This window comes from Pipra filicauda, unplaced genomic scaffold, assembly GCF_003945595.2.
Source record: "Pipra filicauda isolate LSUMZ 115617 unplaced genomic scaffold, ASM394559v2 scaffold96_size2947999_pilon, whole genome shotgun sequence".
NCBI classification, from domain to species: domain Eukaryota; kingdom Metazoa; phylum Chordata; class Aves; order Passeriformes; family Pipridae; genus Pipra; species Pipra filicauda.
Genome location: NW_024105164.1, coordinates 2,482,764 through 2,497,955, shown reverse-complemented (window position 1 = coordinate 2,497,955; position 15,192 = coordinate 2,482,764). Strand labels below are relative to the sequence as shown.

Here is a 15,192-nt window from a genome sequence, read left to right as displayed (position 1 = left end):
TTTTTTTACGGCAAAGTAGTATAAAGTATGAAATGCAAGTTTATCTTGGTGTTTGAATTTAAAGCATAAAAGTTAAAGGACAACCTGTATATGTACATTTGTACATTATATAATTTGTATTTGTGTACTGAATTATAACATCTTTCTGTCTCTTAAACTGCGATACAGTAGGTTAAGGAGGTGTTTGTAGCATGATGATTAAGAAGCAAAATTACCATGAAGACCTAGTGTATCACACTTTGTTGGTTTTTTTACAGTAGCGCTTAATGTCACATCTAAAAGTTTCTCAGACTTGCTTCATTTTATCTAACAACAGAACTGATCTTGTGAATTTTTTGTTGGTGGAGGCGGAGGAAGGGAAATTTCAGCAGCCTTTGAGGAAGGAACATTGAAGTATCATTTATAAAGATATTAGATACGCGTTTGATAACTCCTGTGTTCAAATTGGATAGCAGGGTGGTGTTGTGCTAAGCAGCTGTGTGTTTTACTTTGGAATGCATTGGTTCTGAGCCCCTTGAACTTTGCTGTCATTTAGATTGTTGTCAGAAATGTGAAAACTTTAAAAAAGTCTCAAATGTGGTCCTGCAAACAGTCAGTTTCTGTTTTTTATTCAAGTAATCCTGCTAAATTGAACATAAAGCAGTTGTAGAGCAGGGTTAGGTGGTATTCTGAGGTGTTAGGATTTATGTTTGCAAGAATAGTTGGTCGTCAAATGATTGCATATGTCCTGCCTGTAGTACAGTAGTTGCAGTTTCCTAATTTGAATTATTTTATTCTTCTGTCTCCTTTAACAATTTCTTTGCTTGATGCATCTCTTATGCCACCTAGGTACTGTCTACGCTTTATCTTTCTATGTGAATGGATTTTTTTTAACTGTTGGCTTTCAAGTTTCCACTTGTTTATCATCAAATTTTAAAATATACTCAACAATTCCACTTCTTGTTTGATGAATGCATTTTTAAGTGTTGCAGTTTTCCATTTTATTTTTTTCACATTTCTTCTCCATTCCTTCTTTATTACCACTGCCAAGTTAAATATCTTTATTTTTTTTTTGTCTCACTCACCTTTTTCTCCATCGTTCACTTCCTTTTTTTCTGGACTCTCCATCTGAAGAGCGACTCATATATGGCAATAAAAAAGGTACAGACCAGACAGAGTAGGAATGTTTTGAAATATGACTTCACAGAACCTGACAGTACAAGTATTAATGAGAAAATACCTTTCTGTTGAGAGACATATGTAGTATTTTATAATTATTAACCTTTTTAATGGGATGTTTCTAAAGACTTATGTATTTTGTTATCAGAAGTCATATTCCAAGACATCTGTCTTTCTGTGCATGAAATTTTTTCCTCCTTTCTTCCATTCCTTTTTTTGGTAGAATTTCATTCTTTTACCTATTTCTAAAATTTTATCTTTGGTCCTGCATGTGTAGGGAGCTTTCAGTTGTCTGTCTTGCTCTTTAATACTTTCCTCATGAGCTGTTTTTTTAAGGTTGTGCATGGAATGTGTTTATACAATGTTCCAAAAACTGGTTTGTGTAGTACTTTTAGTTTCCTTAACTGAGATGTCAAAAAGGTCCTTTTTGATTCGTGTGCTATTTTGAAGATTCAAAATGTAAAAAGAAACCTAATAACTTAAATTCATGTCTATCACCTGTTTTTCAGAAATCCCAGGGTAGATAGTTTTGTACAGAGAAATTCTTCTGACCATTACTTACCTAATAATCAGTTTGTTCTCTGTGCAGATTTGTCATTTTCAGAGAATATTTCTAATACTTGGGAATGCATCAGATTATAGACATGTTTCCAGACGTTATGTGAATTCTTTGAGGCAGAATAGTATCAGGGTTCCAGCATTTGTTTCTAGTACCAGCATTGGGAATAGGAAATGGGAGAGTTCTTTGTCATATCTCCTCTAATCTAGGGTGTAATCAAGACATTCTGCAAGCCATGTCTTCTTACTGTCTTCTCTGAAGTAACCAGGATTCAGTGGCCACATTAGTTCAGTGCTGCAGCCTGGAGTAATGCATTTGGCCTTTTGCCTTGGCTGTGTTGATTCTGGAGGGCTGGGAGATCATGGTGAAAAAAAACAAACAAAAAACCTAAATGAAACCAAAACCAAAGCATCTAAGCTGCCCAAAAGCAGCCTTTCTCCTTTTAAGGCATAGGGGCCTTCCAGAGTTAGATACAGACCGTAGCACTGCCCAAAGTCTTTCCAGCCTGCACGTTGTAGCTTGGCATCAGTGAGGCCTGTAAATAGGTGTAGGTAGGAACAAAACTGAGGAACCTACAGGGAAAGATTAATGGTTCCTCATTTAGCCCTGGCCTTTTCAAAAACACTGAGAGAGTCCCCTTCTCATTCTAGATTCTCAAGCTGCTACTCAATAGTATTTAAAGAAAGGAAGTAAAAACTTCTAGAACTTCAAAAGTTCAAATTTTAAGGAAATTATTTGCAGTGAAAGTTGAATGTTTCAGCCTATCCTTCTCAAAGTTTTCCCTGAGCCACCTGTTTTGTCCTTTTTTTAGTTTGATGTCTTCAGTTTGTTAAAAGTTTTAACTTTGTCTATTAAAAAATTGTACTCAGTAGTTCCTGGTTTTATTTCATTTTGTTTAAATGGATTGGCAGATACTTGTCATACCCCGAGATTCTTCCGCTGTGGTCGTCCAAAGGTTGTCTCTTGCTCCCTTTTTTTTCTTTATCACTACTACACGTTTTCCATCTTGTGTGGTTTTGTTGTTGTTTGACCTTATATGCTTTATCTTTTGTAATTTATTTGCTTTGGTGTTTGGGGTGGGAAGGCTACCCATTCTTATGGACAGAAGGCCTGGCATTGTTGCAGCTGTGGTCTGAGAAGTGTGACTGTTGTGCTGGAGTGTGTGTCCTCTATGAGGAAGCTCCGTACTAGTGAGCAGGAATGGAAAAAAGCTTCTTCCACAGCTCCCTTTTTTTGAATGTGAGTAGGTGAATTTGTGGATGTGCAGCTCTCCTGTGCCCACTTCTGTGATCCTCTCTTCTACATTCTTGCAAATTAATATAAATTTATAAAAATATATAAATTAATAAAAAAAATTAAAACATTGCAACTTTTTATTGAGTACCTTTGTCCTGGAACTGAACAACACTGACATATGGAAGATCTGGAATACCTAACAGAGCTGTCTGAGTGTTCCCTTTTGGTCCTCGTAGTTGAATTCACAGTAGGACTGAGTTACGCCTAGCTTGGTGTCATTAACACTCTCCTTTCTCAATGGCTAAGGAGAAATAAGGATTTTGATTTTGATACCTCCTCATCTGCCTTTACTGTTTTAGTGAAACTGAGAAGTCAGCAAAGGGAAAGGAAGATCCGAGGGCAAAGATGACTCTGAAATTACCTCAGCTGGTTAGAGCCTGGTGCTAATAATGCCAAGGTTGTGGGTTTGATCCCTGTATGGACCATTCACTTAAGAATTGACTTGATGACCCTTGTTGGGTCCCTTCCAACTCAGAATATTCTGTGATTCTATGACTTTCATACATTGAAACAAGACAGCAACATTTAGTGTTGGAGAAGAGTTTTGCTTTCATGTCAAGGCAAGCGTAGGTGGCTCTCCTTCCCAATTGCAAGCTTCCTTTCAGAGTTTTGTCTTCACTCTTGTCTGTCACAAATGGTAGCACTCTGCCCTATGGAATATGCAGTGTTTACTCCAGGTCTTTTGGTATTTGTAATTTCTGCAAATGATGCAAGCCTAAGATGATGTGGAACATAGACTTAGATGGTAAGGGAGGTACCAGTGCAATTCTTTACCATTTTATTTTTCCTTTTTTTTTTGGTGGAATTTTGTTTTGGGTAGTTGACATAAAAAAAAGGAAACAACTGTTTTCTCTCAGACAGCTGTGTAACAATTAGAAAATGTTTATTTTTTGTGGCTTTAATAGCTCTTTGGCTTCTATATTGGGCTGCATGCCTACATCTTGATATATACAGATATCAGTACTAAGAATTTAAACTGTAAAATTTAGGCAAATGAGTTACAGTGTAGTGATGGTAATTTAGATGCTTAGTAGCTTTGGGAGATCACTGTGAACATCCTAAGCTTTTTTGTGTGTGTTTCATGGACGCAGAGGTGATGGTGGTTTTGATGGCATTCTGAAGCCATAATTTAATAACTTCGTGCCCTTAAGTGTTGGGGTACTGACCTCCTGTGACGAGTACTGAACTTAAACGGTTGCGTTGAGTTTGATGCACTTTAAAATGGTGATCTTTGAAATAGTCATGAGCTTGAGACTCTTTTCTTATTCCATTGAAAGTAGGTACAGCTGCCGCACGGAAAGAAATAATCAGAAACAAAATTCGTGCAATCGGCAAGATGGCGAGAGTCTTCTCTGTTCTCAGGTACTTGCCTGACTTCTGCATTCCTAAACCCCTGTTATGTATGTCAGGGAAACATCTCTGTTTCAGGATAATGGATGCCAGACGTTTTTCAGGGAGATCACTGTGCATCAGCATCTTGTTTGGCATATTGGTGCAGCCCATTAATGTTGGTATTTTTGGTTAAAGAATATTTTTGAGTTATATTTGAGACATGTTTGAAGAAATTAGAGAACGTGATCTCTAGTTTACGCGTTGTTTACACGTTGTTGGTCCAGATGCTATGAGTGTTGGAAAGATAATACCAAAACAGAGATTGAAATCAAAGGTGTAATGGAGGAGGTCAGGACTGGCTCTGAAACCAGACATTTGAGGACTAGAGAGTTTCTGTTTCAGGTTTTTGTTTATTTGCTTTCAGATATTTAAAAAATACTATATTCTTGTACTTCTTTAAATACAGAGATTTCATGATCATATTTACCCAAAATGTATAATTTTTCCACAGACTGTAATTGCTCAAATAGGGATAATTTTTTAAAGTTGTTATTTCCTGAAGTATAGACACTTTGAACAAAATTGGGGATTGTTTTATGGTACTGAGATACATTCAGTACCTCTTTAGGCATTCAGTGCTAATTTCAAAGCTAATGAGCCTGCATGTGAATAATTGCTCAGAATTTGGTTCAGAAGTAGTCAGCATTTATAACTCGTAGGCAGAAGAAAGACTGGTATGGAATAGAATTACTTTCCCCTTTTTAGTTGTTTGAATTTGAATTTACATTCAGTCTTGACGTGCCTAAAGCACAGCAAAAATAGTCTCTCCCTCTCCCCATCCATTATTTTACTTCAATGCAAGTTTTCATGCACAGATATTTAAGATTTTGTTGTTGTTTTTTCTCACACCAGGGAGGAGAGTGAAAGTGTGCTGACACTCAAGGGTTTGACTCCCACTGGAATGTTACCTAGTGGAGTGTTGGCTGGAGGACGACAGACCCTGCAAAGTGGTAATGATGTTATGCAACTTGCTGTGCCTCAGATGGACTGGGGCACATCTCACTCTTTTGCTAACACCACACATAATGCATGCAGGGAATTTCTTATGCTTTTCAGTTCTTGTCTTAGCGGCTGATACAAGCATAGTGTTATGTGTTAATCAGGCAATGTGAAATGGATACTTAACCAGGGTATAAAACTAAAAGCAAATTAGTTCAGCAGTGCCAGGCCACATTTTTCAGACTTGGAGCTTCCTTAGTTTACAATTTTTCAGGTGGGATGACCTTATAGATCTGGTATTGAGGCATTTGATCCTTACAGATATGAAAATGGCAGTGTAATTTTGCATCATTGTTTGCTCTCCATTAAAATGGTTTTATTAAAGTTGTGTTAGTATTTTCATTGACAATGTCAAATACTCGTTGATATTAATATTAACAAACAGCTACAGGCTGCATAGTTCCATATTACACTCCATTGACAGATTGGAATGTGCTACGTTTTGTACCCTGGTAATTAATGCCAAAGTTTGTTCTCTATGTTGTTTGTCAAATGTTCTATGTATAATTGACCTCCCTGAATTGTCCTTGTAACATGCTGTTTCCTTCCTCTGCAGATGTAGCTGCTTTCTTAGATCTGTCTGTCTCTCTCTAGGTATAGATGTATGTCTGTATAAGTGTTAAAATTAAACCACTATCCCAGACACTTGTCTGTCTCCTGATGTAGAAGCAATGTTGTAGCACCTTGTTTTTGAGGTTTGCTGCATTTGCTGCTGCACATTGTCTGTGCATTTGAAACAATAATGTACTTGAAAAATATTCAGCAATTGTTATAAAATCAGTTGAGAATAAAGGGATTGAATTTAAAACTTGTAAATAAATCAAAATAAAAGGGTGTTATTAAGTGTGCATATATTTTTTTGCATGAAAATAAAAAGAACTCTATACAAAATATACCTGTAATCTGGCTCATTGAATATTTTGTAAAAGGTTTTTATTCTTTTTTTAGTTTGTTGAATCATTGGATCATATTTTTCACAAGGCCCATAAATGATTAACTAGGCTTAGGGAGAATGCTCTGAGATTGTACCAAGTGTATTAGAAGAATGAAGTCCATGTTTCTGTTCACAGTGGTGGATAACTAAACTATACCAGTCTGAAACTGGACTTCATATCAGCAGCACTCTTAACATAAATTATTCAAAGACTTTTTATTGGCCATCTTCAGGCTTTACTAGAAAGTATAAGACTGTTGTATGGGACTGCTGAATTTTATAACTATTGAAAGATTGTGATATATGAATACCATTTTTTACACAATCTATTTTCCAAGAGTAGCTGCTTTTCTCATTTTGTGATTTAGACTGTTTACTTGAATTTTTTAAATTTTCTATGTAGTTTTTTTAAAGCCTTTCACTACATTTTCTATTAAACTATCAAAGCTGTTTTTAATAGCTTTGAAGCACAAATGTCACATTCTAAATCATTTTTCAGTGGACATATAATGTCTACAAGTAAGTTTATATGTCCAGTGTATGTATGTGATCGTTTTGTGAATGTCTATAACAAGAAATGGTGTATGTTTCCTAATCCATTCAACTATTCCAAAAGCATATGTTCTAGCTTTAATTTCCATTGTTTAATAAGATACTTTATTATGCTTAAAAAATGAGTCTGCATTCCTCTCATTTAACAGATTTTTTATGCATGTTGCATTACAAATATCAGAGAGGATCAAACTGACTTGAAAATTTTTTAAACATAAAACATGTGACTTTCCACCATTACTGAAAATGTGGGACATCTGGAAAGTATGCAAAATGCGTTTTGGATTTTTGTGGGTGTGGTTTTTCTTGACTAGAACTTTTGATGGCAATATTCCTGGACGCACGACATTAATAGACCTCATTTATTTTAGTCACGTTGATTGTTCAAAATAAATCATGCCAACTGTTAGTTCTTCTTAAACTGAAGTAACTTCTCTTTACTGATAAGCATGTTATTGTTTCAGTCTTTAAAAAGTAGTTTTCAAATTATAATGCTCAATTGCAAAGCTAGAAGTAAACCAAAAATAAAATAAAGCTTCACTAAGTGATACTTTTCTAAACCATCATAATATCAGAGAATTTATATTGGCAAAAATACAGTCACTGATAGTATAGTAGGATTTCTTACTACAAATACTTAATTACTCTTTGAAGTATCTTGTTGATCAGTACACTATCAGTAATTTAAACTAGTCTAGATTTGCAAAAATAATAGAACATAATATTAATTGAAGTAATTTTTTTATTCTGTTCTTTTGTTTCTTTAAAAATACACAGAATCGACCAGTATGTTTTCCTGGTTTCAGTCTTCAAAATGCTCATTTTTCAATGGCACATTGAGAAAAGCTCTGTTTGTGCTGGTTGCTATTAAATCTATAAGGAAGCTTTGAAAGTTATAAGAAATTGGAGTATATATCTACATTTCTCTAGAGAGCTGGGCTGAAAATTTTTTATCAGGGCAAATAGATACACACATATATGTCTGGAAGTCACCGTTAAGGTAATGCATCTGCAACTTCTGCATGTACACCTCTTCTAGTTCCTAATGGCAGTAACACAGTCTGTCCTAGACCTTAGGAAATGGCACTATTCCTTCAGGAGTTTGTTCAGCCCAGCTGCTGTGTCCCGGGAGCTGCTGGCCCTGCTCAGAGGATGGAGCCTGTTGGCACTGACACTGCACAGGAGGGTGCCCTCAACACAACTCCTGTGAGGGCAGTGCCTGAGCAGATTCCTGCTGCAAAACAGAGCAGCCTGAGGGAGAACTGCAATTGGGAACTGTAGGGAAGAGGTCAAACAAAGACAAGTCAGTTGAAAAAGATAATTTTGGAAAAAAGTGCAAACCTGCATCCTATAGAAGAAGTCAAAGTAAGAATTTTTTTGTTTTTCATAAATATGTGGGTATATTTTTGAAAAACGAATCATAAGTTACTTTTAGATAGCTTTAATGTACTAGGATAAAAACAGACCTTGGGAAATCATGGCCTTTGTATGTTTCTAAAATTTTTTAATGTAGATTTTTTTTTATTTTATTTATGTTGCTTGCATTATAGTAGCTGAAATATTAAAAGACCATATTTAAGTACTGTTATTTAAAGTAACATCTCCTAGTGACTTATTCTGTGAACTGAATTTGATAAAATTATTTTCCAGATTGAGTCAATATCTTTTAAAAAGTTACAAAACACCTAAAGCTTTATTCTGCAACATATTAAATGCAAGCCTAAATTAAAAATTGTAAGTACTTCCATGGAAATCAGTTGAACTACCCAAATACTTATCTTTCATTTCTGCCCCTGCTGTTAGTCAGGGAGCAGTAAGATAGTTTTTTGGTTTTATGTTGAAAATTGGCAAGGATTTTCTGTTGGATCCATCCCTTAAGTAAAGCAGGGGGAGACCTGAAATTGAGGATGGAAATGCTATTGAAACTTGTTGCTTAAAATTTGCTCTCAATTGAGAATTTTTAGAGCAAAGACTTCAGAATTGCCTGTTAATATGATCCAGTATTTGTTTGAGGTTTATCAAGGTTTACAAAGAATATAGTTTTAATTTCCATGTACCTGCAAAAGAGAATCCAACAAAATTATTTTCCAAATTGAGTCTTTGCAGTGTGGGGTTTTTTTAAGTGCCTGTATTTTCCAGTCAGTTTGTTCTTTTATGTCAAGTTGAAAATTATCTTTTTCTTAACTGTGATGTATATTCCAAGGTCTTTTTAGAATAGTAATACTACAAGTAGAGTGAAATAGGAGTAAATTTTGAAATTTGTATTTATGACCAAGCTACATAATTTGCAGAGATAAATCAGTATTCGTGATCTTTTCAGGAAAAGATCGAAAACAAAGACTTCACAGGTAACAGGAAGTGGTGGAAAGAGGTGGTTTTTTTTACATAGTTTTGTATTTGTATGCCAAATTGATTATAGCATGAAATTATTTATTTGGTGACTTTCCAAAATAATTCTTAAATTTATTTTTACAAATTGAGAAGATTTCCTTAATCTAAACGTAAATAACCATCTATTCAAGTGGCTTTTTGATTTAATTCTGGAATTGCCCTTGTCTCTGTAGATTTAAGTGCAGGAGTTTTTCAGGGTTTTTCTTCTTTTTTGTGTTCCATGGGAAGTGCAGTATGTGCAAGTCAAAATGCTGCATTACCCTTAAATATTCCACATTATTTTAGTAGCACTTAATGCAAGTATCCAATTTTTTTTTTATTTATCTCAGCAGAAATTACAATCTTATGCAACAGTGAGCCTAAAGTATAGTGTAGGCAATTCATACATAACAACATAATGTAGGCATAGTGTAGGTGATTGGAATGTTGTGTCTGGGGTTTGTTGGATAGAAAATAAGAAGTAATAAACTTAATTCTCTTTAAAGAAGTCTATTCTGACCTAATGCCATATTTTCTTATATAGGTATTTTCCCCAGCATTTGCTTGAATACTCTGTTATGACTTTTGTTGTTAACAGTATGTATCAAGCACCACACAAGTAGGTTTACCACTATATATGCTATTTTTTTGTTAATATTTCTGAAATTATGGTATTAGAGGCATGGCAAATAGTAGGGGAGGTAAAAAGTTGTTACTGTTATTGAAACTTAGCTACAGTTCAGGGTGCAGTAACAATAACCTTATGTTTAAGCTCAACATCTAGAGCTAAAACTATAGGGAAAGATCTCACAAGAAATTACAGCAGATGTCCTGATTATTTAGTTTGAAAAACAGCTAGTAAGAGAGATTTTTTTTCCATATTCACATTAATTCACCCACCAAGACTATGTTAAATCCAGACCTCTTCCTGATTTAGACTTGGTTGTTGATTCAACTAAACAATTTACAAGACTTTGTAAATATGCCTTGCTAGATTTGTCTTTCACAGCTTAAATTTCACAGATCAGTTCTCAGAGATGCCCATTTTAGCTTAAAATATGGGGAGGAATTGAAGTACTAGTTAAACTTTAGGGAGCTAAAGATAAAGAGAAAAAGGTCGTTCCTGGTAATTTAGTGAAGCTCAGTAATGCATTTTAATCTTCAGAAACAATCTCAAATAGATTTTTAATATTTTTTAAACCATACCACAACTTTAACACCAGCTGAAATTTTCTCTTGGTTTCCTAAAAAAACTCAGAATTTACAACCAAAACTTACAGAAATGTGCAGTTAATAGCATCAATTAATTAGTGTTACTTTGATAGACTTTTAGTTAATAAACTGTACTAGTTAAAATTTAGGAGAAATTTCACCTAAAAACAACCCCCCCAAACCCTTAATTGTCATTTTAACTAATTGTAATCTAATCTGGCGTAGCATACTATATTAAATTGATCATTGCCTTTTCTGCTATGCGATATTACACTCTTCATCTTTCTCATTCATTTTGCATGCATCTGCTCACTTCTGTACAGCCACTGTAGAGGCAATTGAGGCTGAAAAAGGTATGATCAGAGTCTTTGCCCTTGGCAGAGATCTGTGGTGTCTGGGAGGGAATTCAGAAGTACTCTGTGTGGGTGTGTTTTATTTTCAACTTGCACAAGCAGAGATGAATCAACTGCATTGATTCATCCCTTTTACATGTAACATTCATTTCTGGCTTTAGGATGATGATTATCTTTAATATTTTAGGGAAATTCTTGGGGGTTTTTTGATCTCTTTTTGTTCGTTTTTTTATACAAAATATGCAGTAGGTTTTTGTATAGTAGCATGTTGTGATACGTGGTGTTGTCTTGAAGTCCTTAAAAATGGTAGTGTTTAGTGGTTTTTTTCTGCATTCAACTGCAAGGTTTTGTTTGATTGTGGGGAGGGGATGTTATATGTGGAAGGAGGGTTGTTTATGCATGCCTTTTCTCATAAAATCTATTTAATGGCTTTGAACATATCTTTTTTAACTTTCCGTGGCACATCTGGTAGTGCAAGATGTATAAATATGTTTTTTTCTATAGATTTCTAATATAATTTGTTGATCAAATTTATTTCCAGTGTATGTCCCAGACTGCCAGTATAAGACTTATTAAATTCCATGGATTATCAGTGCTTCTGTGCTAAATAAGTTGTATATATGTTTATATACATCTTCTGTTAGTGGTATTGAGCAAAATGCCACCAAATCATTTGGTGTTCAGAGTATTCAGCTTCAGATTGTGTGTTTTCAGAGAGACTGTAGTTCCCTCTTGGTCAGTATTCAATGAAGTGAATGACAAACAGCATAGCAGTTGAGAGAGCTGCCTTTGGGGTTTTTCAGATTTAGTTGCAAAGCACCATTTAATGACTCTATTCTTTGTTTTTTTAATTAAGGAAGTCAGATCTCCAAAAATATAAACAAGTGCCATATTCTGTTCTCACACACACCTGCAAGAGGTCCTGTTGTTGTGAGTGGAAAGCTGTATTTAAATCTCCAAAGAATTATTTCATCCCAAAGACTTCTGTTTTATTATGTGGTCAGCCATTTTCAAGTGTAAATTCAACTACAGACCTCATTCATTAAAATAATCAGTAGCAAAATAATATCTATTTTCTATACTTATTTTAAATACATTTGTATTTAAATGATACCATTGTTGAACCACAGTGCTAATTTGGTGATTGTGGTTGTGTCCATTTCCATCATCCACATGATTAGCACAGTGTGAACCACATCCTGCAGTTTTGCCTGCATGAAAACTACAGGATCAGGCCATCAGTGCGTGTGCAGGATGTAAATCTGCTACTACTTTGGTAACCCTTTGCTGCTTTGCCTCCACTGCACTTGCTGTGCTGCTTAGATCTTACTGACATTGCCCCAGAGAGAAGGGGGATGTTAAGATAAGCCCAATGTGCTGGGCAGCAAAAGCAGTTGGCGTTGATAGCTGGCCCCGCCAGGGACACGCAGAAGCAATCAAGGGAGCTTAAACCCCTTGATTCCTACTTGCAGAATATTTGCCATACTTGGTTCTTTTTGTAACAAGCTAAACTCCTGATTGCCGTGAACAGTTCAGGAAAGCAGGGTAGAGAAGCTTTTAGTAATACAGTTGCAGAGCCATAAGTTTCTTTGGCTGATTTCTTACCCGTTTTTAAACATCAATTGTTAGAAAAAGTATATGCTTTCAACTTATTTTTCCATTACTGACATATCAAATTTGCATTTTGTTAAGCAATACGAGGATTCTCTCCGCAACATAAAATCTGCAGTTTTGAAGAAGCAAAAGGTTTGGATAGGATCAATGAGAGAATGCCACCAAGAAAAGATGCTCTTCAGCAAGATGGTATTAATACTATAAACACAACAAATGCCAATGGAAACAATGGAACTGGCAACAACAATGCACAGTGACCACGTCAGCTTCTGGTTTACTCACTCATGTCTTGCCTGAGAATTCCTAGATTACTGCTTTTTGATGTGACAACAAATGAAATAGGGGGATCACTTGAAGTGACTACTTAATACGAGGTGAAAAACCATCTGACTTGATCCCACTGCAGAGAGACCATCATGCTTTTGAGACAACAGCCCCTCTCTTACACGGTGACCCAACCTCCTGGGAGCGTGCCTCACCTCTGTACACAAATGTCCATCACTGGCTGCTGGAGCTTCAGAAGAGATCTGGCGAAAGAATCGGGCTGTTCTCACTAAAGCACACCTAGACTAGCATCTTATGCTTATCGTTGTCAACACTTTTAAGTTTACAAATGGGATTTTTCTTTCAGTAGAGGTAGTTTGTTTGTTTGTTTTTTTAAATCAGACTTTCAAATACAACCCTAAGAGCTAACTATTTATTAATGGACATCAGTTTCATGAAATGTCTTTAAAATTATAGATTAGAATGGTCTTAAAATATCTGAGGCTGCAAAAACTGTATTTTAAATACACAGAAAAAATGCCAAAAAAAATCTCAGTTGGTCATTCTGTAAAATGCTGACCTCAGGTTTACTCCTTAGATGTTGCTAATTCTATATTGTATTCACTGTATTTTTTAGTTACAGCTTATCAGAAGATTTCTATGTAGGAATGTTTATTACTTGAACACAGATTTAAAAAAATATTTAATTTAGAAACTTTTTTGCCCAGCTTTTTCAAGACTCTTCCCCACCTCGAATTTAAAAAAAAAAATTATATATACTAATTTTAAAAGTAAAAAAAAAAAAAAGGAAGTGTTAATTTTAAGGTACTTTTAATTGAACTTTGTACATTGTTTAAGTAAATTTTGATTCATATCAAGTCTGTAAAGCTTGGCATTGTATTTTGTGTATGCATGTTTTCATTTTGCAAATATTTAATATATAGACCTATGATGTACATCTATAGGTTACCTAGATGTTATGGGTACTTTTAGTTTATTGTGAGTATTATGGTTGCATAAATAGCTAATAATCACTGGGCTGAATAGCTGCAAGCTTTTTATTATTTTTAAATCTGTAAAGGAAACTGAAACTGTATTGGACATACTTTTTGTTTAAGCAAAGCAGTGCGTAAGCAATTGCTCTGTTCAACTGCTAAGGCATTAGTGAAAGTGTAAACTTGAGACTGCATGTATTTTGGTATCTACAGGACTGCTTGGTTAAAATAAAAATTGAAGCCCTGTGCTAATTTGTTCACAAATAATGGACTGTACTGATTGCCAGTGTACTTTGTTATATATTTTGACATTTGCTACATGTTCTTCTCATCCCCTGGAACACGACTTGAAACTTATGTCACTAGAGTTCATCTCCCTTTTTTTTTTTTCTTGGTTTGCCATAAACTACAATCTGTACATACCCCTAAGTTGGAAATTTTATGCATGTTCTGAACTATTCAAGTATTTTATAAACAGTAGCACACAATAAATTTTGTGCATGGGCTGCGGCTCCTATCGCTGTGTATTGGTTTTATTTGGCATATATAGGTCTGACCTTGAAAATTGCTGAGATATAGTCTGCAATATTTATTTGAAAAAATAGCATAAAAGGTCAGACTTAGCTTGCAGAAAATTAGTTGAATGTAAACATTATTTAATTTAAACTGTATTCCTGCTTCTTTTTTTTTGCTTTTGGGTTCTCTCTGATAGATACTTTGTGTCTGCTAAGCCAGACGTCCACTGTTGGTTTGTACAAGCTTGTCAGAGCAGGGCTAGTTGATTCTAGAAAGGCTCTTAGGCATAGCTGTGTTTCGTGTGTTGGTTTGAACTAAACATTCAACACTATTGAAGTGTGTTGGGGCAGCTTTTTGGGCAGAGGGGAGAACAGTTTGTCTTGACAGTTGGTACAGATACATTAATTAGTCTTTTTGGCATATTCTTTTTAAAAAAAGGACAAGTTGCTCATCAGGATGCGAATTAAGATAAAAGGTAAAAATAGGTGGTACACTGTTGTTAAGGGAGTTTTAATGTTTGATTTTACTTTATTGCAGATGCATTCTAATTGGAGACTCTTCTCAAAGTTTGAGTGCAGAAGATAAAGTTAAAAATGGTAAGTTTTTTGGCTTTTTTTATCAAGTGCTCCCATACACACATACCTGTGAGCTGTGCAGTCTGCATATGATGTCGTATTAGAGCAGAACAAAAACCTGTTACTAAGTAGGACTGAAATTTTACATGATGAACATGACGATGGTACCTTTCTCCTTCTGAGCACCAGTGGAAAATGTCTCAACCTCTCTAGACATTATTTTTCATTGACACTCAGATCTTGGTTGTGATGAGTAATCTGACTGGCTGGAGTTGTGTATGTGAAGAAAATACAAATACAGTCTTTGTCTGGAAAATCTTCATTGTAATTGGAGAGAATTGGTTCTCATACTTGTGTTGGCAGTAAGTGCCCAGGTGCAATGATGTTCGCTTCCCTGAGGATT

At 35.1% G+C, this 15,192-nt stretch overlaps 1 protein-coding gene across 6 annotated transcripts in view; it reads left to right on the top strand.

Annotated features, from left to right (window-relative positions):
• Positions 1-15,192, top strand: part of PPP3CB (protein phosphatase 3 catalytic subunit beta) — a 48,401-nt gene that overhangs the window by 27,349 nt on the left and 5,860 nt on the right. For 2 of the 6 annotated variants that reach the window (XR_005567320.1, XM_039391466.1), the window contains exons 11-13: positions 4,291-4,375; positions 5,258-5,355; positions 14,752-14,810. Coding sequence is in view for 5 of the 6 variants with exons in the window: in XM_039391466.1 (XP_039247400.1) it covers positions 4,291-4,375; positions 5,258-5,355; positions 14,752-14,762 (194 nt within the window). In the remaining variant the exon portion in view is untranslated. Of the gene's footprint in view, positions 1-4,290; positions 4,376-5,257; positions 5,356-10,795; positions 10,826-12,517; positions 14,216-14,751; positions 14,811-15,192 lie in introns of those variants that run through there. The other 4 variants (XM_027719675.2, XM_027719667.2, XM_027719695.2 and 1 more) reach the window with 4 other exon arrangements.